Consider the following 23177-nt stretch of genomic DNA (forward strand, 5'->3'; position numbering starts at 1 on the left):
CTAACCAGTTCCCTGTCCTACTCTTAACCATAAGTCAGATCCGAGTTATTTAAATGGCTGGAGGCTGCTCAATGCTTGCTTTACCATAAATTCCGTAATGGTAAGCCTTCGATCAACCTCATTAGTCCAAGATTCCGGTGGCTCCGTGAGTCCCGTCTTGTCCTGTGGAAAATGCGTTTTCATTAAAAGCCTTAACATGTCTGCAAATGGATGCCGGACTGCCAGAATATTCTGACATTAATTCGACTGAAGGAAAACGAAGGAGCTGCGTGCTTTTGAATAGAGGTTAGGTTAGCACAGAAGGAGATGATTTAGCATCGACTTTGTTTGGGGACGCGGTTCTTCTCCGATCTAGGTGAACTTGCAGAGGTCTACTCAGATACATGAACGTAAAAGGCTGATTTCAACAGGAAATCCTGCAAGCGCGAAGGTGAGTGTCGGACATCCAACGGCTTTCTTCTAACATTTCTTTTTCTCCCTATCTCGCCCTAGATCTAATCTGGGGGCTCATACGTATCTCCATTATGTTACAATGGGACAAAACTGGGCGAACCCCCGAGTAAACTCACCTTTGTGATGGATTACCTTGCAAATTTGCCCATGAACATTTCACTAAGAAACAGGGGCAAACTTCTCACATATCAATGAGTGCTGGTCGATTCATGTTTAAGCTCAATGACAAGGCACCTTCTTTTTACAGCCAAGTCTGAATGGCGTGCCGCAGTGCGACACCTCTTTGGGGAGAAGTTTTTACATGGCTGTCATACCAAATGGTACAGTACCTCACAAGCATTAGAAGGGAAAACCAACGCTGATAATTTTTTGTGTGGTGTTCTCGCCAGGATTCGAATCCAGGCTTCAGCGTCATAGGCGGACATGCTAACCTCTGCGCTACGATGGCCACCGGTGCTGAACTACATATTTAAATCAAACCTAAACCTGAGCCAAAGCCAATGGAGGAATAGAAGAAAGGGTTACTTTTTATTGGATGGGGGCACAACAAATCGATTATTGGCTAAGGTGTATGTCCACAGTGGCAACTGCGGGTCTTGCCGAGCTAACCTAACCCAAAGGTTCTCTACCTAATTTACTACAGTTGTAGAATTCCTTGAAAAAATTCGATAAACTTACTTGGTACGAAACTATTGATGTCGAATTTAAGATGGAACTCGCTAAATTTCTCAGATACAGAAGTGCCCATGTGGCTGCAGCCGCAACTATGGGCAATGTCATTTCAGGTATGAACAGGTAATATTGGATTTTTTCTTATTTTTTCAACCGTTCTATTTAAAGCCATTTCAATTGTCCTATTAAGAGCACTCATCAATTGTTTTATTTATGTGTAGCATGCAGGCATGCATGCATGTGTAGGGTATCAATGAAAATTCAATTTAAGTAAATAACCCAAGTGTGAATTGAGAAAATAATATAAAAAAACAAAATCAATTAAAAATAAAAGGCAAAAAACTACTGCAATTGAATCAAAAGCAAGAAATATAGGCGACAACACAAACAATCGATTAGCATACCTCTGATATTACGAGTGAATATGGGCGGGGTGCCAAACTTGTTGGTGGGTACATCATATAGTGTCACGAGGCAGCTAGTTTCCACTTCACCATTACGATTCGAGGCAACACATCTGTAAACGGCTGCATCTTGCTGGTCGGCTGATTTGATTTCCAAACACGATAGACCATCATTTTGGGTGATGCGATATTTCGAATTGGTGTCGATGAGTTTTTTGTCTTTATACCATTGCACTTGTAGGTCATTGCCAGAGATGCTGCAGGTCAATTTAATGTCGCTGCCCACCGACGAATTGCGATTGGTCAATTTGATATCCACCGTGGGCATACGTTTGGCACTGCGTTGTTCCTTAAGATCTTTGTATTCATTGGATTTCTTGGTGGTCGATACGGTGCCGTCGTATTTGTGGGCAATGGTATCAATTTGATCAGCAGAACGTTCAATGTCTGTGGGACGTTTGCTACGATAGTCAGTTTCAATATCCATAGGACGTTTGCTACGATAATTGGTTTCTGCTGGCTGAATGGGCTGAGTTTCTGTAACTTTAGCCAATTCTTTAGTGGGTTCGGCAGATATGGTTTTCTCAGGGCTGGTGGTGGATGCGGCAACAACTTGAGATTCCTCTTCAGCAGGCTTCTTCTTTTTCTTGGGACTTTCTTTTCCCTTGACTTTCTTGGAATCCACATCGATTTCGGTTTTCTTTTCTTCTGCAGCCTCTGTAGATTTCTTTTCTTCTGGTTTTGAGATCTTAGCATCTTTCTTAGCTTCAACTTCGGCTTGCTTTTCATCTGTAGCTGCTGATTTGGTTGCCTCCTTCTTAGTGTCGTTAGATTTGACATCTTTCTCCTCATCGGATTTTTCAACCTTGACTTGAGTTTTTTCAGACTTGGATCCTCTTTTTTTAGTATCCTTCTTGTCCTCGGATTCTTCAGCTTTGACATCTGTGATGTCTTCTTTGGATTTCTTTTTCTTAATTGCTTTTTCTTCTGGTTTCTTTTCATCCGTCTTGACATCGGTGATATCCTCTTTGGATTTTTTCTTCTTAGGTGCTGTCTCTTCAGATTTCGTTTCTTCAGCCTTGACATCGGTGATATCTTCTTTGGATTTTTTCTTCTTAGGTGCCTTTGTTTCGGCTGCTTCCTCAGTCTTTGCTTTTGCTTCAGTGGGTTGTTTCTTGGCGTCCTCTTCCTTGGATTTCTCTGTTTCAAGTTTCTTCTTTTCTGCTTCTTTCTTATCGGCCTCTTTCTTTTCCGCTTCCTTCTTTTCAGCTTCTTTCTTTTCTGCTTCCTTCTTTTCGGCTTCATTCTTTTCTGCTTCCTTCTTTTCGGCTTCTTTCTTTTCTGCTTCCTTATTTTCGGCCTCTTTCTTGTCTGCTTCCTTCTTGTCTGCTGCCTTCTTTTCTAATTCTTTCTTTTCTGCCTCTTTCTTTTCTGCTTCCTTCTTTTCTGCTTCCTTCTTTTCTGCTTCCTTCTTTTCTGCTTCCTTCTTTTCTGCTTCCTTCTTTTCTGCTTCTTTCTTTTCGGCTGATTTAATTTCAGCTTCCTTCTTTTCTACTTCCTTCTTTTCAACTTCCTTCTTTTCAACTTCCTTCTTTTCAGCTTCCTTCTTTTCAGCTTCCTTCTTTTCAGCTTCCTTCCTTTCAGCTTCCTTCTCTTCAGCTTCCTTCTTTTCAGCTTCCTTCTTTTCAGCTTCCTTCTTTTCAGTTTCCTTCTTTTCAGTTTCCTTCTTTTCTGCTTCCTTCTTTTCAGCTTCCTTCTTTTCAGCTTCCTTCTTTTCAGCTTCCTTCTTTTCAGCTTCCTTCTTTTCAGTTTCCTTCTTTTCTGCTTCCTTCTTTTCAGCTTCCCTCTTTTCAGCTTCCTTCTTTTCAGCTTCCTTCTTTTCAGCTTCCTTCTTGTCTGCCTCTTTCTTTTCGGCTTCCTTCTTTTCTGCTGCTTTCTTTTCAGCTTCCTTCTTTACCGCCTTCTTCTTTTCGGCTTCTTTCTTTTCGGCTTCCTTCTTTTCGGCTTCCTTCCTTTCAGCTTCCTTCTTTTCAGCTTCTTTCTTTTCAGCTTCTTTCTTTTCAGCTTCTTTCTTTTCAACTTCCTTCTTTTCGATAGTCTCAACCACAGCATCCATGGATTTGCACAACTTCAATATGTCATCGTAAACATTCAATGACCTTACTCGCTTCTGGGTTTGGTCTATGGAATCGTATTGCTTCAAGGCCATATTTTTTACATTTTCCAAGGCTGGTTTTACTTCTACCTCTTTGACATCCAACATATCGTCAAACGTTACAAATATCTCCATGAGATTCTTTTGCAACTCAATCATATTGGCTGCAGATTTTTCTTCATATTTCACCAACCTCAAATTATTGGCAACGCTTTGTACGCCAGAAAGTTTGGAATGTAAACCATCGAATTTGGCCTCCCAAGGGTCGACGGGCGCACTGCTTAATCTTAATTTCAAAGTTTTTATAAAGCTTTCAATGTTCTTGGCATATTCGCTGTTGACCGACTCTATCAGATCCAAATTTTCCTCTAGCAAGGCATCTACAACATCCTCGACTTCAGCGGTAAAATTGGCGTCTGCATGTTTTTGAAGCAAAATGTCTCTGATTTCAAAGATGAATTTGCGTTTTTGATCATTTGTACGGGATTTAAGCACATCCTTTAGTATATTCTTAAGGTTTTGAGTGTCAGTTTTTGCTCCAATTTTATCCAAAGCCTTCTTAACGCATTCCTCCAACAACTTATCGGTAGCTTCTTCAGCCTTAGGTGCTTCCTTCTCTTTGGTCTTTTTAGCCTCAGGTTGTTTTTCCTCTGCCTTTTCAGCCTTGACTTCAGAAACCTCAGCCTTTGAAGGTTCCTTCTGGGCATCCTTCTCTTCGACCTTCTTAGTCTTGGCATCAAGTTTCTTTTCCTCCGTTTTCTCAGCCTTGACATCGGCAACTTCAGCCTTTGATGCTTCTTTCTTGGCATCCTTTTGTTCAGACTTCTTAGCCTTAACATCAGTTGTCTTTTCTTCCAATTTTTCAGCCTTGACTTCGGAAACCTCAGCCTTTGATGGGTCTTTCGTGGCATCCTTCTCCTCGCTCTTCTTAACCTCAGCATCGAGTTTCTTTTGCTCCGCTGTTTCAACTTTCGCTTCAGTCTTTTCAGCTTTAACTTTGGCAACATCAGCCTTGGCAGTATCCTTTTTAACTTCTTTCTCTTCAATCTTCTTGGCATTGCTCTCCAGTTTCTTTTCCTCAGTTTTCTCACCCTTCTCTTCGGGTTTCTTGCTGTCAGACTGAAGCGTTTTTTCCTCGACTTTTTCCGGCTTGACTTCGGATACATCCGCCTTTGCAGCTTCTTTCTTACCATTCTGTTCTTCTACCTTTTTAGTTTTGGCCTCCAGTTTCTTTTCTTCGACCTTCTCAGCTTCCTTCTTCTCAGCTGCCTTCTTGTCAGTTTCCTTCTTCTCGGCTTCCTTCTTTTGCACTTCGTTCTTCTCAGCTTCCTTCTTTTCAGCTTCCTTCTTTTCAGCTTCTTTCTTTTCAGCTTCCTTCCTTTCAACTTCCTTCTTTTCAGCTTCCTTCTTTTCAGTTTCCTTCTTTTCAGCATCCTTCTTTTCAGCTAACTTCTTCTCAGCTTCCTTCTTCTCAGCTTCCTTCTTCTCAACTTCCTTCTTTTCAACTTCCTTCTTTTCAGCTTCCTTCTTTTCAGTTTCCTTCTTTTCAGCATCCTTCTTTTCAGCTAACTTCTTCTCAGCTTCCTTCTTCTCAGCTTCCTTCTTCTCAACTTCCTTCTTCTCAGCTTCCTTCTTCTCAACTTCCTTCTTTTCAGCTTCTTTCTTTTCAGCTAACTTCTTCTCAGCTTCCTTCTTTTCAGCTTCCTTCTTTTCAGCTTCCTTCTTCTCAGCTTCCTTCTTCTCAACTTCTTTCTTCTCAGCTTCTTTCTTTTCAGCTTCCTTCTTCTCAGCTTCCTTCTTCTCAACATCCTTCTTCTCAGCTTCCTTCTTTTCAGCTTCCTTCTTTTCAGCTTCCTTCTTTTCAGCTTCCTTCTTTTCAGCTTCCTTCTTCTCAACTTCCTTCTTCTCAACTTCTTTCTTCTCAGATTCTTTCTTTTCAGCTTTCTTCTTCTCGGCTGCCTTCTTCTCAACTTCCTTCTTCTCAGCTTCTTTCTTTTCAGCTTCCTTCTTCTCAGCTTCCTTCTTCTCAGCTTCCTTCTTGGCTTGTTTTTCGAGAGTTTTCTCTTCCACTTCCTCAAGTTCGACTTCAGATTTGTCCTTACCGCCATCCGACACTGCATTCACCACCTTGTTCATGTGCTTGCAAAGCTTCATTATATCCTCATAGACACTCAAAGTGCGAACATTATTCGTAGAATTTTCAATGGCATCGTACTGTTTAAGAGCCAAGCATTTAACCTTCTCCAAGTCTGGTTTGATATCAGAATGCTGAATTTCAAGCATATCATCGAACATAACAAAAATATCCATGAGATTCTTTTGCAATTCTATCATATTGACCGACGACTTGCCTACATCCTTCAGAGATTTCAAACCGTTGGCTACATTTTGAAGATTCGTTAGTTTGGTGTTAAGACCCTGAAATTTGGGTTGCCAAGGTTTCAGAGTGACGGATTCAACATTCTTCTTAAGAGGATTGATAAAAGCCACCAGTTGTGACAAGTTTTCGGAGTTAATGGAATCGATGAGTTCAGTATTACCTTCGAGCAAGGCATCGATGACATTGCCAATTTCGTTATTGAAGTTTCCATCGTGGTTTTGGACAATATACTCCTTTAAGTTAAGAATAGCATTATGTTTTTGATCATTCTTTGTGAATTTCAAAATATCCTCTAAAGTCTTCTTTATATCCTTAGCCTCTTTTGTGCCTGGCAAAGTTTTAAGTGCTGCTTGAATGATATCAGCAATGGAAACAGAGGGCTGTGTAATCGATTTCTTATCAGCTTCGACCTCGGCTTTTTCAGATTTCTCTTTAACGTCTTTCTCTTCTGGTTTCTTTTCTTCCAACTTTTCAGCCTTGACTTCGGAAACTTCAGCTTTTTCAGCTTCAGCCTTGACATCCTTTTTGTCTGCTTTCTTGGCTTCGTCCTCCAATTTCTTTTCTTCCGCCTTTTCAGCCTTGACCTCGGAAACTTCAACCTTTTCAGCTTCAGCCTTGACATCCTTTTTCTCTGCCTTCTTAGCTTCAGCTTCAAGTTTCTGTTCTTCCACCTTTTCAGCCTTGACCTCGGAAACTTCAGCCTTTTCAGCTTCAGCCTTGACATCCTTTTTGTCTGCCTTCTTAGCCTCAGCCTCAAGCTTCTGTTCTTCCACTTTCTCAGCCTTAACTTCGGAAACTTCAACCTTTCCAGCTTCAGCCTTGACATCCTTTTTATCCGCCTTCTTGGCTTCGTTCTCCAATTGCTTTTCTTCTGCTTTTTCAGCCTTGACTTCGGAAACTTCGGCCTTTTCGGTATCTTTTTTAATTTCCTTCTCTTCAGCCTTTCTGGCTTCTGTGCCCACTTTCTTTTCTTCCACCTTTTCAGCCTTGACTTCGGAAACTTCAGCCTTTTCAGCTTCGGGCTTGACGTCTTTTTTGTCTGCCTTTTTAGATTCAATCTTAAGTTTCTGTTCTTCAACTTTCTCAGGTTTAACTTCGGAGACTTCTGCCTTTTCAGCTTCAGCCTTAACATCTTTTTTGTCTGCCTTCTTTTTTTCTGTGTCCAGTTTCTGTTCTTCCACTTTCTCGATCTTGACTTCGGAAACTTCAGCCTTTTCAGCTTCAGCCTTGACATCCTTTTTGTCTGCCTTCTTAGCTTCAGCCTCAAGCTTCTGTTCTTCCACCTTCTCTGCCTTAACCTCGGAAATCACAGCCTTTTCAGCTTCAGCCTTGACATCCTTTTTGTCTGCCTTCTTAGCTTCAGTCTCAAGCTGCTGATCCTCCACCATCTCTGCCTTAACCTCGGAAACCTCAGCCTTTTCAGCATCAGCCTTAACATCTTTTTTGTCTGCCTTCTTAGTTTCTGTATCCAGTTTCTGTTCTTCCACTTTCTCGGCCTTGACTTCGGAAAACTCAGCCTTTGCAGCTTCAGCCTTAACTTCCTTCTCGTCTGCCTTTTTAGCTTCAACCTCAAGTTTTTGTTCTTCCACCTTCTCAGCCTTAACTTCGGAAACCTCAGCCTTTTCAGCATCAGCCTTAACATCTTTTTTGTCTGCCTTCTTTGTTTCTGTATCCAGTTTCTGTTCTTCCACTTTCTCGGCCTTGACTTCGGAAATCTCAGCCTTTGCAGCTTCAGCCTTGACATCCTTTTTGTCTGCCTTCTTAGCTTCAGCCCCAAGCTTCTGTTCTTCCACCTTCTCTGCCTTAACCTCGGAAATCTCAGCCTTTTCAGCTTCAGCCTTGACATCCTTTTTGTCTGCCTTCTTAGCTTCAGTCTCAAGCTGCTGTTCTTCCACCTTCTCTGCCTTAACCTCGGAAACCTCAGCCTTTTCAGCGTCAGCCTTAACATCCTTCTTGTCTGCCTTCTTAGCTTCAACCTCAAGTTTTTGTTCTTCCACCTTCTCAGCCTTGACTTCGGAAACCTCAGCCTTTTCAGCTTCAGCCTTGACATCCTTTTTGTCTGCCTTTTTAGCTACAACCTCAAGCTTCTGTTCTTCCACCTTCTCAGCCTTGACTTCGGAGACTTCAGCCTTTGCAGCTTCAGCCTTGACATCCTTTTTGTCTGCCTTCTTAGCTTCAGGCTCCAGTTTCTGTTCTTCCACCTTCTCAGCCTTGACTTCGGAAACTTCGGCCTTTTCAGTAACTTGTTTAGTTTCCTTCTCTTCAACCTTCTTGGTCTCTGCCTCTAGTTTCTTTTCTTCTGCTTTTTCAGCCTTGACTTCAGTAACTTCGGCTTTTCCTGGCACTTTCTGGACTTGCTTCTCTTCGGGCTTCTTGCTTTCAGCTTCCACTGTCTTTTCTTCCAATTTCTCGGCCTTAACTTCAGATATCTCGGCTTTACCGGCCTCCGATTTAACTTCTTTCTCTTCTGGCTTCTTAGCTTCAGTCTCCAGTTTCTTTTCTTCTACTTTCTCAGCCTTAACTTCAGAAACTTCAGCTTTTCCAGCATCTTGCTTGATATCCTTCTCCTCAGCCTTCTTTTCTTCAACCTTCAACTTTTGCTGCTTCACCTCTTCAGCCTTGACTTCTGAAACTTCTGCCACTACCAATGGTCCAGTTAACATGGGAGAAACTTTTTTGATGACCTCTTCCATAGATTTACAAAGTTTCAGTATATCTTCATAGACATTAAGACTTCGTAAATTATTTTCGGCATTTTCAATGGCATCATATTGGGCTAGAGCCAAGGATTTCACTTTCTCCAAATCAGGTTTCACCTCATCATGCTTCAATTCCAACATGTCGTCAAACATTACGAATAAGTCCATAAGATTCTTTTGTAATTCGATCATGTTAACCGAAGACTTCTCGGTGTCCTTTACCGGCTTCAAATTGTCAGCAACTTTTTGGATGTTGGAAAGTTTCGCATTAAGACCTTCCAGTTTGGGTTGCCACGGTTTGGTGTCGACAGAGTCAATCTTAAGTTTTAAAGATTTGATGGCATTTCCTATATTTTGGGTATATTCGGAATTTAGGGTTTCTATCAATTCAGGGCAACTGTCGAGCAGGGCATCGATAACGTTCTCTAAATCCTTGACCATGGGTCCATCGTACGTATGGACAATTTGTTCTCGCAATTTTAATATGCATTTTCGTTTTTGTTCTTCACTTTGCGATTTCACAGCTTCCTCCAAATCATTCTTAAGCTCTTGGGCTTCGGGGGTGGCGGCCAATTTTTGCAAGACATTATTGACGCAAGCTTCTACAGCTTCTGCTTTGTTTTTCACTTCAGAAATTTCAGCTTTTTGTTGTTCAGGTGAGGCACCCAATTCAATACCCTGTTGGGGCTTGTTTTCTTGGCTAACTTCCTCTGCCTGCATTTTCACCAAATTGGATTTCAAATTTTCCAAAAGTTCTGCCATTAGAGGCACATTTTTCATCTCTTCTACTTGAGTTGTTTTTGGTCCTTGGAGCTCATGTTCCACTAAGGTCAAAGTTTCTTGCAGCTGGGCCACCATTGCCTGATTCTTTTCCATGAATTTCAAGGCCATGGCATTATTTTCTACCAAACCTTCTTGAATTTCGGTCAGAAAGAGTTGGGCTTCTGCCTTCATTTCAGAAATTTCCGCCCTTTGCTTGGGAACTTGAATTTCTTGGGAAATGGCTTTTTGGGCTTCTGTTGAGGGAGAAATTTTCTCAGCTTGTAGTTGCTCCAAATTTGTTTTCAAATTTTCCAAAATTTCTGCCATCAAGGGTACATGCTGCATTTCTTGCACTTTCGTTGATGTAGGTCCTTGCAGATTATGCTCTACAAGAGTAAGAGTTTCTTTCAGCTGTGCCACCATAGCTTGATTCTTTTCCATAAACTTCAACGCTGTAGGATTATTTTCCACCAAACCTTCTTGCATTTCGCTTAAGAAGAGTTCAGCTTCTTCTTTTATTTCAGAAATCTCGGCCTTTTGACGGACCACCTGAACATCTTGGGAAATGGCCTTTTGCACTGGACTTACTTGACTAATTTCCTGAGCTTGTAACTTCTCCAAATTGGATTTGAGATTTTGCAAAAGTTCTGCCATTAAGGGTACATGCTTCATTTCTTCAACTTTAGAGGACTTGGGTCCTTGTAGCTCTTGCTCCACCAGAGTCAAGGTCTCCTTTAACTTGGCCACCATTGCTTGATTCTTTTCTATGAATTTCAAAGCTATGGGATTATTTTCAACCAGACCCTCTTGCATTTCGGCTAAGAAGAGTTGAGCCTCGGCCTTCATCTCGCTGATTTCAGCTTTTTGTCGCACTCCTTGTACATCTTGAGCAATTGGCTTTTGTGCTGAGCTTTCTTGACTCACTTCCTCGGCTTGCAGTTTTTCCAAGTCCGACTTGAGATTATGCAGAAGTTCTGCCATCAAAGGAGCATGCTTCATTTCCTCGACCTTCAAAGATTTGGGTCCTTGGAGTTCTTGCTCCACCAAAGTCAAGGTCTCCTTCAACTTTGCCACCATTGCTTGATTCTTTTTCATGAATTTCAAGGCTGTGGGATTATTTTCAACTATGCCTTCTTGCATTTCAGTTAAGAATTGTTGAGCCTCGGCCTTCATCTCGCCGATTTCAGCCTTTTGTTTCACTGCTTGAACATCTTGAGCAACAGGCTTTTGAGCTAAGCTTTCCTGGCTAACTTTCTCTGCCTGCATTTTCTCAAACTCAGATTTGAGGTTTTGCAAAAGTTCTGCCATTAAAGGAGCATGCTTCATTTCCTGTACCTTCAAAGATTTTGGTCCTTGGAGTTCTTGCTCCACCAAAGTCAAGGTCTCCTTCAACTTGGCCACAAAAGCTTGATTCTTTTCCATGAATTTCAAGGCTGTGGGGTTATTTTCAACTACACCTTCCTGCATTTCAGTTAAGAAGAGTTGGGCTTCTGCCTTCATCTCGCCGATTTCAGCCTTTTGTTTCACTGCTTGAACATCTTGAGCAACAGGCTTTTGTGCTAAGCTTTCCTGGCTAACCTCCTCTGCTTGCATTTTCTCTAATTCAGATTTGAGGTTTTGCAAAAGTTCTGCCATCAGTGGAGCATGCTTCATTTCCTGTACCTTCAAAGATTTTGGTCCTTGGAGTTCTTGCTCCACCAAGGTTAAGGTCTCCTTCAACTTGGCCACAATGGCTTGATTCTTTTCCATGAATTTCAAGGCTGTGGGGTTATTTTCAACTACACCTTCCTGCATTTCAGTTAAGAAGAGTTGGGCTTCCTCCTTCATCTCGCCGATTTCAGCCTTTTGTTTCACTGCTTGAACATCTTGAGCAACAGGCTTTTGTGCTAAGCTTTCCTGGCTAACCTCCTCTGCTTGCATTTTCTCTAACTCAGATTTAAGGTTTTGTAAAAGTTCTGCCATCAAAGGAGCATGCTTCATTTCCTGGACCTTTAAAGACTTTGGTCCTTGGAGTTCTTGCTCCACCAAGGTTAAGGTCTCCTTTAACTTGGCCACCATGGCTTGATTCTTTTCCATAAATTTCAAGGCTGTGGGGTTATTTTCAACTATACCTTCCTGCATTTCAGCTAAGAAGAGTTGAGCCTCGGCCTTCATCTCGCCTATTTCAGCCTTTTGTTTCAATGCTTGAACATCTTGAGCAACAGGCTTTTGAGCAAAGCTTTCTTGACTCACTTCCTCGACTTGCAGTTTTTCCAAGTCCGACTTGAGATTTTGCAACAGTTCTGCCATTAAGGGTGCATGCTTCATTTCTTGAACCTTTGAAGATTTTGGTTCTTGGAGTTCTTGCTCCACCAAAGTCAAAGTCTCCTTTAACTTGGCCACCATGGCTTGATTCTTTTCCATAAATTTCAGGGCTATGGGGTTATTTCCAACTACACCTTCCTGCATTTCAGCTAAGAAGGTTTGAGCTTCCGCCTTCATCTCGCCGATTTCAGCCTTTTGTTTCACTCCTTGAACATCTTGAGCAACAGGCTTTTGGGCTGCGCTTTCTTGGCAAACTTCTTCTGCCTGCATTTTCTCTAACTCAGATTTAAGATTTTGCAAAAGTTCTGCCATCAAAGGAGCATGCTTCATTTCCTGGACCTTTAAAGACTTTGGTCCTTGGAGTTCTTGCTCCACCAAGGTTAAGGTTTCCTTTAACTTGGCCACCATGGCTTGATTCTTTTCCATAAATTTCAAGGCTGTGGGGTTATTTTCAACTATACCTTCCTGCATTTCAGCTAAGAAGAGTTGAGCCTCGGCCTTCATCTCGCCTATTTCAGCCTTTTGTTTCACTCTTTGAACATCTTGAGCAACAGGCTTTTGTGCTGAGCTTTCTTGACTCACTTCCTCGGCTTGCAGTTTTTCCAAGTCCGACTTGAGATTTTGCAACAGTTCTGCCATTAAGGGTGCATGCTTCATTTCTTGAACCTTTGAAGATTTTGGTTCTTGGAGTTCTTGCTCCACCAAAGTCAAAGTCTCCCTTAACTTGGCCACCATGGCTTGATTCTTTTCCATAAATTTCAGGGCTATGGGGTTATTTTCAACTACACCTTCCTGCATTTCAGTTAAGAAGGTTTGAGCTTCCGCCTTCATCTCGCCGATTTCAGCCTTTTGTTTCACTCCTTGAACATCTTGAGCAACAGGCTTTTGTGCTAAGCTTTCCTGGCTAACTTCCTCTGCCTGCATTTTCTCAAACTCAGATTTGAGGTTTTGCAAAAGTTCTGCCATTAAGGATGCATGCTTCATTTCTTGAACCTTTGAAGATTTTGGTCCTTGGAGTTCTTGCTCCACCAAAGTCAAAGTCTCCTTTAACTTGGCCACCATGGCTTGGTTCTTTTCCATGAATTTCAAGGCTGTAGGATTATTTTCAACTACACCTTCCTGAATTTCAGTTAAGAAGAGTTGGGCTTCCGTCTTCACCTCACCGATTTCGGCTTTTTGTCGCACTCCTTGGACATCTTGAGCAATAGGCTTTTGTGCTGAAGTTTCTTGACTTACTTCCTCGGCTTGTAATTTTTCTAAATCGGCTTTGAGATTTTGCAAAAGTTCTGCCATCAAGGGAGCATGCTTCATTTCTTGAACCAATGAAGATTTTGGTCCTTGGAGTTCTTGCTCCACCAAGGTCAAGGTTTCCTTCAACTGGGCCACCATAGCTTGATTCTTTTCCACAAATTTCAGGGCCATGGGGTTATTTTGTACCAGACCTCCTTCTATTTCACTAAGGAAAAGTTCAGCTTCCGTTTTCTTCTCAATGATTTCAGCTTTTTGTTTCACTCCTTGAACATCTTGTGTGACAGCCTTTTGTGCTACGCTTTCTTGGCTAACTTGCTCTGCTTGCATCTGCTCCAACTCAACTTTGAGATTCTGCAAAAGTTCTGCCATCAAAGGAGCATGCTTCATTTCTTGCACCTTCAAAGATTTAGGTCCCTGGAGCTCTTGTTCCACCAAGGTCAAGGTATCCTTCAATTTGGCCACCATGGCTTGTTGCTTTTCCATGAATTTCAAGGCCGTGGGATTGTTTGCCACCATAGCTTCTTGCAGTTCTTTAAGGAATATTTGAGCCTCTTCCTTGAGTTGAGAAACTTCCGCCTTTTGTTTCACTGCTTGAACATCTTGTGTGGTGACTTTTTGGGCTTGTTCTTGTTGCATCACCACTTCCTCTGCCTGCATGTTCTGCAAGGTGTTCTTCAGAGTTTCCAACAAACCTTTCATGCTTTGTGCAATTTGCACCTCCTGCTCATTGTAGGCCTGTGGTTGCTGCAACTTTTTTTCCACTATGTTTAGAGTTTCCTTCAATTTGGCCACCATGGGTTGATTGACCTCCATGAATTTCTGCGTCAAGGGGTTGTTTTGCACCAGCCCCTCTTGTATCTCGGTAAGGAATTGTTGCGTTTGATTGACGTTATCCATTAGCATTAGCATTTCGGCTTCACCTATTTGGGGTTGAGCTAAAAGGCCATTTATGTCCCTAAGCTGGGGACTCAAACAGTCAACCTCCTGCAAAAGTTCAATGATTCTCAGATTTCCTTCATTGTTTTCTATAAAGTCGTAAGTGGACAATAAGGCTTTCTGCATATCGTGGAGCACAGTTTTTATTGGCACATCCTTGCTGGCCTCTGCAAGATCATTGATGGAATTGAAGGTGCTCATCAGCTGGGTTTGCAATTGCACCATAACACTGGATGAGGGTTCTATATCCAGTTTTGGGCATTTGCTGATGGCGTTTATGGTCTCCATAAGACTGCGGAAGGGCTGCATTAGAGAACCAAAATCTTCGGGCCGCTTGGTTTGCAAACAGGTCACCACGAACTCGGAGATGGCAAAATTGATTTTCTCCCTCATTTCCATGGCCAAGTGATGTTCCAAAGAGGGCATGGCTTGCAGTAGGTCCTCAAATGTTTTTTCAATTTCTTCCAATCCCACTTCCAAGCCAGCAGACTCATAGGTTTGAAAAACACATTCCTTGAGACGGAACATGGTTTTGGCCACTTGGGCTTGCTTTTCTCTCAGCTCCTTGGATTGCTCCCCTAAAGCCTGGTCGGGTGAGGCTAGCAGATAAGCCTGCATATTCTGCAGATCCTTTTTGAGATCCTGCATAACAGTCTCCAGCTCACTGACCTCAATGTCGCGTATCTGTTTGGTGGTTTGCAAACACTCTTCCAATTGTTTTATGCCACCAGCCACACCAGCTTTTAAATCGAAAACACGCACATCCTGCTGGGCGGCTATGACTGCCGGTCCTGTTTGTGATAACCCCGAGGCAGTGCGCATTTCGGCCAAACTCTTCATTTCCGATAGGTCCAGCGAAGAGAGTTCGTCTATGTTTTCGAAGATTTGTGTATCCATATGCTCGCAGTATTTGAGTAGGTCGAAGAGCATAGCGGATTGAGCCTTAACCACCTTAAAGTCGGGACACTCCTCCACTGAGTTGAAGGCATGCATCTGTTTAACATGGACAATGGCCTCCTTAAGACTCAACAAAGGTTTGGCCCAAGCCTTTAGATGCTCCAAACTTTCCTGCTCGCTGAGGGTGGATATTTGCGAGAGCAAAACCTGTTCTTCAGTGCAAATCAAGGCCTTTTCCAGTTCCCTTAGAGGCTGAACCACCTCCTTTAGTTGAGACATGGAGGACGTTTCGGCAATAGACTCCAAAGTATCCAAAGCTTGATGTTCCTGCACAGCCAATACATGAGGTGCTATGCTTCTCAACATGGCCGATGAGGACATGGAAACCTGCGACAAAGTGGCCATGGACTCGGCTTGCTCCAAGCCCTGGGTATAAAAAACCTTAACACCCTCCACAATTTCCTTCAAAGGCTTGGCCATGGCCTTCAGTTGCGATACTTCCTCCACCGGCAGGGCCTTTACATCATGATACTCCACAAATTCTTGTATTTGCAAGGCACAATATTCAAGGCTGTGCACTGCCTCGGCTATGGAACGATGATCCGAAGCTTCAGATATGGTAGAGGCCTTGCCCACGCTGGGCGATTGCAAACTCCTTTCCAGACAGTGTTGGAAATTTTCGATTTTATTCAGAGTGCTCTTCATCTGCTGAGCCGTGTCATCTTTCAAAGAGGTCACATCCACCTCCTGGCAATGGGATAATACCGAGGCTATGCTGTTCTTCAACTGCCCCAGTAGCTGATCCACTTGGGCCCTCTTCTCTTCGAATGCTTTAAGATGGCCAGAGCCCGAGGCAGCACTGGCATAGTCGGAGGGCAGAGATTCAATGGTCGAACGCATGGGAGATATTTCGTCTAAGGTGGTCAATATTTCCTCAGTATCTGCGGTGGTGCCCGAAATGCATCGAGAAATCAGATTCTCCAAAGCCACCAGAGTCTTGTCAAAGGTATCGGCCACCGAGATGGGCAAATTAATGCCAGACACACTGTCAAAGTATTCCATTTGATCTATGGCCGTTTTCAATTCCTCGAAATGGCTGCGGCAGTTCTTGGAGAAGAATTTATGGAACTCATCGCGGGTGCGCATGCCACCCAACTTCTCCAAGGACATGTTCAATTTTGAAATGGCCTTGGCTATGGTCTTTAGGGCATTCACTGAGGCCTTCAGTGACTTGACATCCACACCTTGGATTTCCTGGTGCTTAAGTTCATCCACCATGCGCCTGAGAGGGATATTCAGGTCCATCAGACTGCCCTCTAGTTTATGATCCAGGAACTTCATTTCCTGCAGCAGTATAATATTTTCCATTAGGCGTTGCAATTCCTTGACGCCATCATTCAAATCAATTTTCAGTTCCATTTCATGGCGCATGGAGGCGAACAGGCTCTGATCCTTTAAGGCCTGCTGCTCATCCAATTCTATTTCCTTCTGCAGGCTGCGGAACTCGGCCTCTTCAATGCCTATCTCAATGCGTTTGACCAAATCCCGTATCTTATAGAGAGTATCGGCGACATCCTGGTTCTGCTTCACCGGCGAGAGATCCAATATACTTTGGCTCACCTTAACCTTGTCGCTGAGGCTATGCAAGGGATCCACCAGATCGGTGAGGGAGCCCGAAATAGCCTTCTGCTCAATTTGCCTTATGCAATAGTTGAGCTCATCAATGGGCCTCTTGATGTTCTCCAGCACCGTTAAATGGTATTTGTCCATCTCCTTGTCTATGACCTGGCTAATGAGCGAGGAGATCTCCTCCTTCAGTCTTGAGAGGCTGGAGCTGACGCTGGGCGGCAAGCGGTCGGTAATATGCTCGATATTGGTTTCCAAATGCAAAACGGCCTGGGCCAGGGACTGCAACAGCTTCTTCATGTCATCGCTGTCCATGAACTGTTCCTCGGCTGCCAAATGACCTGCCACTATATCCTGGCTCAGTTGAGCCAAGCCATTCTGTATTTCCTGTAGAGGTGGAACCATTGACTCCACCGTAGACACGGTTAGCTTTCCAGCTTCAATGTCATGCGAAGGCTGGCGGTGAATGATCTCCAGGCCCTTCTTTAGCTCGAACAGGGGTGGTGAGACTATATCCAAGACCGCCATATTGATTTTATGCTCCATGCTGCTCGAACCGGCCTGGGTACTAGCCCTACTTTCTATAGTGCTGACCACAGTCTGCAATTTGTTGAAAGGCTCCACCAGATTGCTGATGATTTTCTCATGTACCTTGCGATAGATATCCTCATCACTCTCTTCCAAAGTCAATTCATTTTCCACGCGCTCCAAGGCCTCCTGGATTCTCAGCACCGGCTCACATATCATGCTGACAGCGGCCGCATCCTTGGGCAAAGTGGTATCGGAAATTTTTGTAAATGGCAGTGGTTCGGGTATTTCCTGTAGCTTGGCCACAGTTTCAGTGAAATGCGTGCTGGCCTCCAGCTCCTGGGCCTCCTGCAATAGGGCCTGTGACTTAATGGTGTCCTTGGTAATCTCCAATCCCTGCTTGATGTCGTCCAGGGTTATAACCAAATTGTTCTTTAAATGCTCACTTTCGAAGAGTTTGGACACCAATTTGACCTCATTGAGGGCTTTGATCATGTGATCAGCTATGCTGTCGATAATGCAGACACTGGTCCTTTGTATGAGTGTGGTTCCGGTCTCATCGATCTCCACACATTTCTCGATGACCTGCAAGGCCACATGCAAGTTGCGCAGATCCTCCTTCATGGTCTCGAATAGGGCATCCAAAGGAGTCTCTCCCGAATAGACCTTTAGCTTCGATTGTATCTGGGCTATGGGTTCTATGACATTTTTGATAATAGCTATGGACTGATCGGCAGAGGAGGGTGTCATTAACATCACTGACTGGGCTATGACCTCGGACTCTACGGCATTCAAATGGCCATCCAGGATTTTCAACATCTTGGCCAAAGGCAGAAGGGTCTTTAGGTTATTTTGTATCTCCTCCTCGCTGGCCACCACCTTGGGATACTTGGCTGTGGGAATTATCAAGCCATCACCCTCGGCTCCTGACAAATCTTGTAGCTGAGGCTCAGACGACTCACTCTCGGTCAAAGGTTTGCCCTTCTTGCGGGCAGGGCCTTGCAAAGACTCATCGAATGATTGATAGAACGAAGAATCAACTGGGGACTGTATGGCACTGGCAAATGTCTGCATTTCCGAGGAATCAGCCTCCTCCAAACTGCTAATGGTCTTCTCGGGACTCCTAAGGTCCTCGCCTTCTTTAACCTTGGATTTTCTACGCTTACGAGTAGGCGCAGTCATGGCAGCTACTTCCTCATCTTCGGGCATTTTTTCAACACCAGCCATATCATCTGCATCCTTCATGCGCTCTGCCATATCTTCCTTGTCATCCTTGACAGAGGAGCCATGTATGGTTATTTCGTTTAAGGAAATATCATCCATACCAGCCTCAGTGCGCAGATCTTCATCATGCTCAAAGTATTCGGGAGATATGTCGATGACAACAGCTTCCATCAGTAACTTGCCCGACTGCGAAGTCTCCTTGACAAAACGCAAGGGAGGCAATTCCACCACATTGTGTTCGGTGACATGCTCCGATATTTGATCAGCATACATCTCCACGATCTTAATGGCTTCATCTTCCGTCAAATCGGGCGTCTCATACAGTGACACCGATACCTCTTTGCCATCGAAGGAGAAGGATACCTCGGTGCCTTGAGGAGTTTCATAGAGTTGAGAAGTGCGTTCCTCCTGTATGGTGGACAAGGAGAAATTCCTTTGCAGTTCATTTTGTTTGGCACCCTCCTGTTTGGTCTGAGCATCCTCAAAGCCCAGCAAGGAAGCCGAACTGGCCACCACACCCATGCAATTGCGAGCCTCACAAGTATAGGTGCCCAGGCAACAAGTTCCATCCTGACCCGAAATAATTTTGTGTATATCTCCTGGCTTAAGCTCCACACCATCTTTGTACCACTTCAATATGGGCTGGGGCACACCAATCACCTTGCACTCCAAATTGACGGCTCCCTCTTCGGTGAGTACAGCCCTCAGGCTCTCCAGGAAACGAGGTTTCTTATAATGCCTGGGAATTTGCAACTTCAAAAAGCAGGAAGTCACACTGGTGCCAAACTCATTGACGGCCACACATTTCCATTCGGCCTGATCCAAAAATTCCACATTTGCTATATCCAAAAACCAATTGTCCTCTTCCCCCCGATAGTAGTTGTAATATTCACACACCTCAATGGGTATTTCATCACGGAACCAGGACAACAATGGCTCGGGAGTGGCCTCCAATTTCACCATGAATTGGTAGGGCTCATTGATTTTGGTCTCTGCCGTTTTTAGGCCAATCAAAAATTTCGGTGGTTGATTGTTGGCCCCGATTAAAATGCGATCTTCTTCCTTCAGTTGGTTTTGTATATCCTCTATGGTCAACACTGCCACACTGCTGCTTTCACCCATGCAATTCTTGGCCACACAACAATAGGTGCCCAATGAATTTGTGCCCGTCAGCTGGTAGACATCACCTGGCTTCAATTCTTGGCCATCTTTGAACCACTTGAGTACGGGTGTGGGGAAACCCACTACCTTACATTCGAAAGAGACCAGACCCTCATCGGTCAAAATGGCACGAAGACTTTCCATGAAACGAGGCTTGCGATAATTTTTGGGTACTGCAAAAAGAAAATTTGAAAGTTTTGTTAATATTTTTTGAATAATTGAAAGAAAATTATCGATATTTGTTTAGTTTTTTAATTTTATCATTTTTTTTGTGGTTTTAAAAACGTTTTTAGTTTTATTTCTTTGTTTTGGACTATTAACATCCATATGCCCTAAACCATAAGTTTATACACCAATACCTCTAATCTCAATACTCCATAAACTACGGTCCATAAATGCGGTCATGGTCATGGCATATTTGTGAATTCTTTGAAAATCGCAGAGCGGGATTACAAATCCCTGGCACGGCACAAATGGCACAAATCCGATCTGTGTGGTGTTCTTAGCTGTCACGAGAAGCTTAGCTTAGCTTTGGCGCGTCCACGGGCTTGCTCACCTACAGGAGCTTGACGAGGATCGCCACTTCCACATAAAAATGTGGCTACGACAACAACAACACAATTGCCTAGAGGTTCAAGAAGTCAAATGGGGTTATCGGTTTATATGAGAGCTTTATCCAAATCTGAACCGATATGGCCCATTTGGACCCACCGGTCGGTTTATATGGGAGCCTTATAAGGCCAATGACCGATTTGAACCATACTTGGCGCAGTTGTTGTAAGTCATAACAGAAAACTGTATGCAAAATTTTAGAAAAATCGGATGAAAATTGCTGCTTCCAGTGGCTCAAATTTTTGTAAAGATCGGGCCAAAATTATGGCTACTCGAGCCTAAAAATGTCATTTCCGATAAAAGATATATATGGGAGCTATATCTAAAACTGAACCGATTTTTCAAAATTGTGCAAAATTTGGTAAAGATCGGACCAAAATTATGGATATTAGAGCTTTAAAAGGCCATATCGGATGAAATATATATAAGGGAGCTAGATCTAAATCTGAACCGATTTTTTTCAAAATCAATAACGTTCGTCCTTGGACCAAAAAAGTGACTGCAACATTTTACGATAATCCGGCAACAAATATGCCCTGTACCTTGATTATAAGAATACCGAATATCGAAAGAACAGGAAACAAGTAAAAGCGTGCCGGTAAAAGTTCGGCAGGGCCGAATCTTGGCAACCCACCACCATGGGTTCTGCTAAAATGTTGTAGCTATATCTGGTTATGGACCGTATTTTGCACAGTTGTTGAAAGTCAAAACAGAACACTATATGAAAAATTTAAGACAAATCGGGAAAAAAAATGGGAATTGTAAGCGATCAAGAAGTCAAATCGGGTGATCGGTTTATATGGATGCTATATCATGTTCTTGACCGATTTGGACCGTACTTGACATGGTATTTGGAAGTCATAACAAAATAGTATGTGCAAAATTTTAAGCAAATCGGACGAAAATTGCTGCTTCCAGGGGCTCAAGAAGTCAAATCGGGAGATCGGTTTATATGGGAGCTTTATCAGGCTATAGACCGATTTGAACCATACTTGGCACAGTTGTTGGAAATCATAACAGAATAGTATGTGCAAAATTTCAGACAAATCGGGTGAAAATTGCTGTTTTCAGTGGCTCAAGAAATCAAATCGGGAGATCGATTTGTATGGGAGCTATATCAGGCTATAGACCGATTTAAACCATACTTGGCACAGTTGTTGGAAGTCATAACAGAACACTGTATGCAAGGAAAATCAAATGAAAATTTCTGCTTCAAGGGGCTCAAGAAGACTAATCGGGAGATCGGTTGATATGGGAGCTATAACGTATTGGGATCTGTGGATCTAATAAGATGGGTCAGCAGAGGAACACCTCGGGGAGGTGTACTGTTTCCTCTACTTTGGAATATGGCCATTAACAATATATTATTGTCTCTGAAAGAAAAAGGCTTAAAGTGGTCGCGTATGCTGATGACGTGGCAATTGCGGTTAGGGGAAAGTTTCCCAGCACTCTAAGAGATATACTTCAGGAAGCTCTACGTGCACCAGCAAAGTGGGTTACCTAAAGTGGTCTAGGTATTAATCCTTTCAAGACGGAAGTAGTTCTTTTCAGCAAGAGATAGAAGTTGCCTACAGTGGAAACTGTCTCCTTAGATGGAGAGAATGTTCCATTTACAGAAAGCGCAAAATACCTGAATGTTTTGCTGGACAGGAAATTGAACTTCAAATCCAACATTTTGGAAAAGGTAAGAAAAGCAACTCTTGCCCTATACACCTGCAAGAGAGCCATTGGCAAAAGTTGGGGGTTTAGACCGCGTGTCATGCATTGGATATATACTGCAGTTGTCAGACCTATAATGCTATATGGTGTTGTGGTGTGGTGGACGGCGCCTCAAAAGTCTATCTACTGCTCAATACTTAACCGGATCGAAAGGATCACTGAGGACGACACCATCCGATGCACTGAATTTAATGCTACATCTTATACCACTGGACATTGTGGCTACCCAAATTGCAGCGACCACAGCCGTGGGGTTAAGGGAGCTTTCTCATTGGTCTTGTGGCGGCTACGGACATTGTGTTATCCTTGCTACAATATCCGTTGTTCCAGGCAGTGTGGATTGCACCTGTTCAGGGTACCGGGCCGCAGAGATATCCCAGGGAATTGTAAAGCGGTTGAGTTTGCGAGACTAAGAACTACCCTACACATTCCTGGGAAACTGGAATCTGTGAGTATGCCCCTAGCGACATGTAAGCTAAGTTTTCAGGACCAGGCCCGAAGGACAACGAATGATAGATGGTCATAAAGAGGGGGAGCATTCCAAAACTATTAGGTCTTCCGCTTTGCTGTCATTGGATAGAACAGATGTTTCAGTCATTGTGTCCGTTATGAGAGGTCACTGTCTAATCGTAAAACATGCTGCAACGACTTTTGCAGAAGCTGTGAGGACATCGACGAAGAAGAGAGTATAGAACACCTTTTGTATGTGTGTCCCGCACTAGGAGTCAGAAGGAGTTCCGGTTAAGATTCTCATTTCTTTGAGAACCTGTCTGATTTAGCGGATGTGAACATTCGCAAGTTATTGCGATCTGGATAGGAACTAGAAGGCATCTTCCTTTTTCTGTTCCTGTGGTATCACAATGGACGAAAATGTCTAAGTGAGTCTGATGGCAGACTGGCACTTAAACCAAACCTAACCATAGTCTAAATCGGTTCATAATCTGATATAGCTCCCATATAAACCGATATCTCGTTTGCACTTCTTGAGACCCTGATTTAGCTGAAATGACTTCTACTAGGTCTCCAAAACGTCCGTTCGTCTGTCTGTCCGTCGAAAGCACGCCAACTTTCGAAGGAGTAAAGCTAGGCGCAAGAAATTTTGCCCAAATACTTCTTATTAGTGTAAGTCGGTTGTGATTGTAAATATTTTTATATAGCTGCCATACAAACCGATCTCGGATCTTGACTTCTTGCACCTATAGAGGGCGCTATTCTTATCCGATTTGGCTGAAGTTTTGCAAAATGGGTTTTCTTTTGTTTTTTAACAATTGTGCCATGTATGGTGGAGGCCACCGTAGCGCAGAGGTAAGCACTTCCGCCTATGACGCTCAACGCTTGGGTTCGAATCCTGGTGAGACCATCAAAAAAAATATCAGCGGTGGTTTTCCCCTCCT

The 23177-nt window shown here is 43.3% G+C and overlaps 1 protein-coding gene across 6 annotated transcripts in view; it reads right to left on the reverse strand.

The window, feature by feature from the left end:
• The window catches only part of LOC106080969 (myosin light chain kinase, smooth muscle), a 171629-nt gene that overhangs the window by 87307 nt on the left and 61145 nt on the right, over positions 1 to 23177 (reverse strand). For all 6 annotated transcript variants that reach the window (XM_059368416.1, XM_059368415.1, XM_059368420.1 and 3 more), the window contains one exon: positions 1530 to 19625. In XM_059368416.1, the coding sequence (XP_059224399.1) occupies positions 1530 to 19625 (18096 nt within the window). The remainder of the gene's footprint in view (positions 1 to 1529; positions 19626 to 23177) is intronic.

This window comes from Stomoxys calcitrans, chromosome 5 (genome assembly GCF_963082655.1).
Source record: "Stomoxys calcitrans chromosome 5, idStoCalc2.1, whole genome shotgun sequence".
NCBI classification, from domain to species: domain Eukaryota; kingdom Metazoa; phylum Arthropoda; class Insecta; order Diptera; family Muscidae; genus Stomoxys; species Stomoxys calcitrans.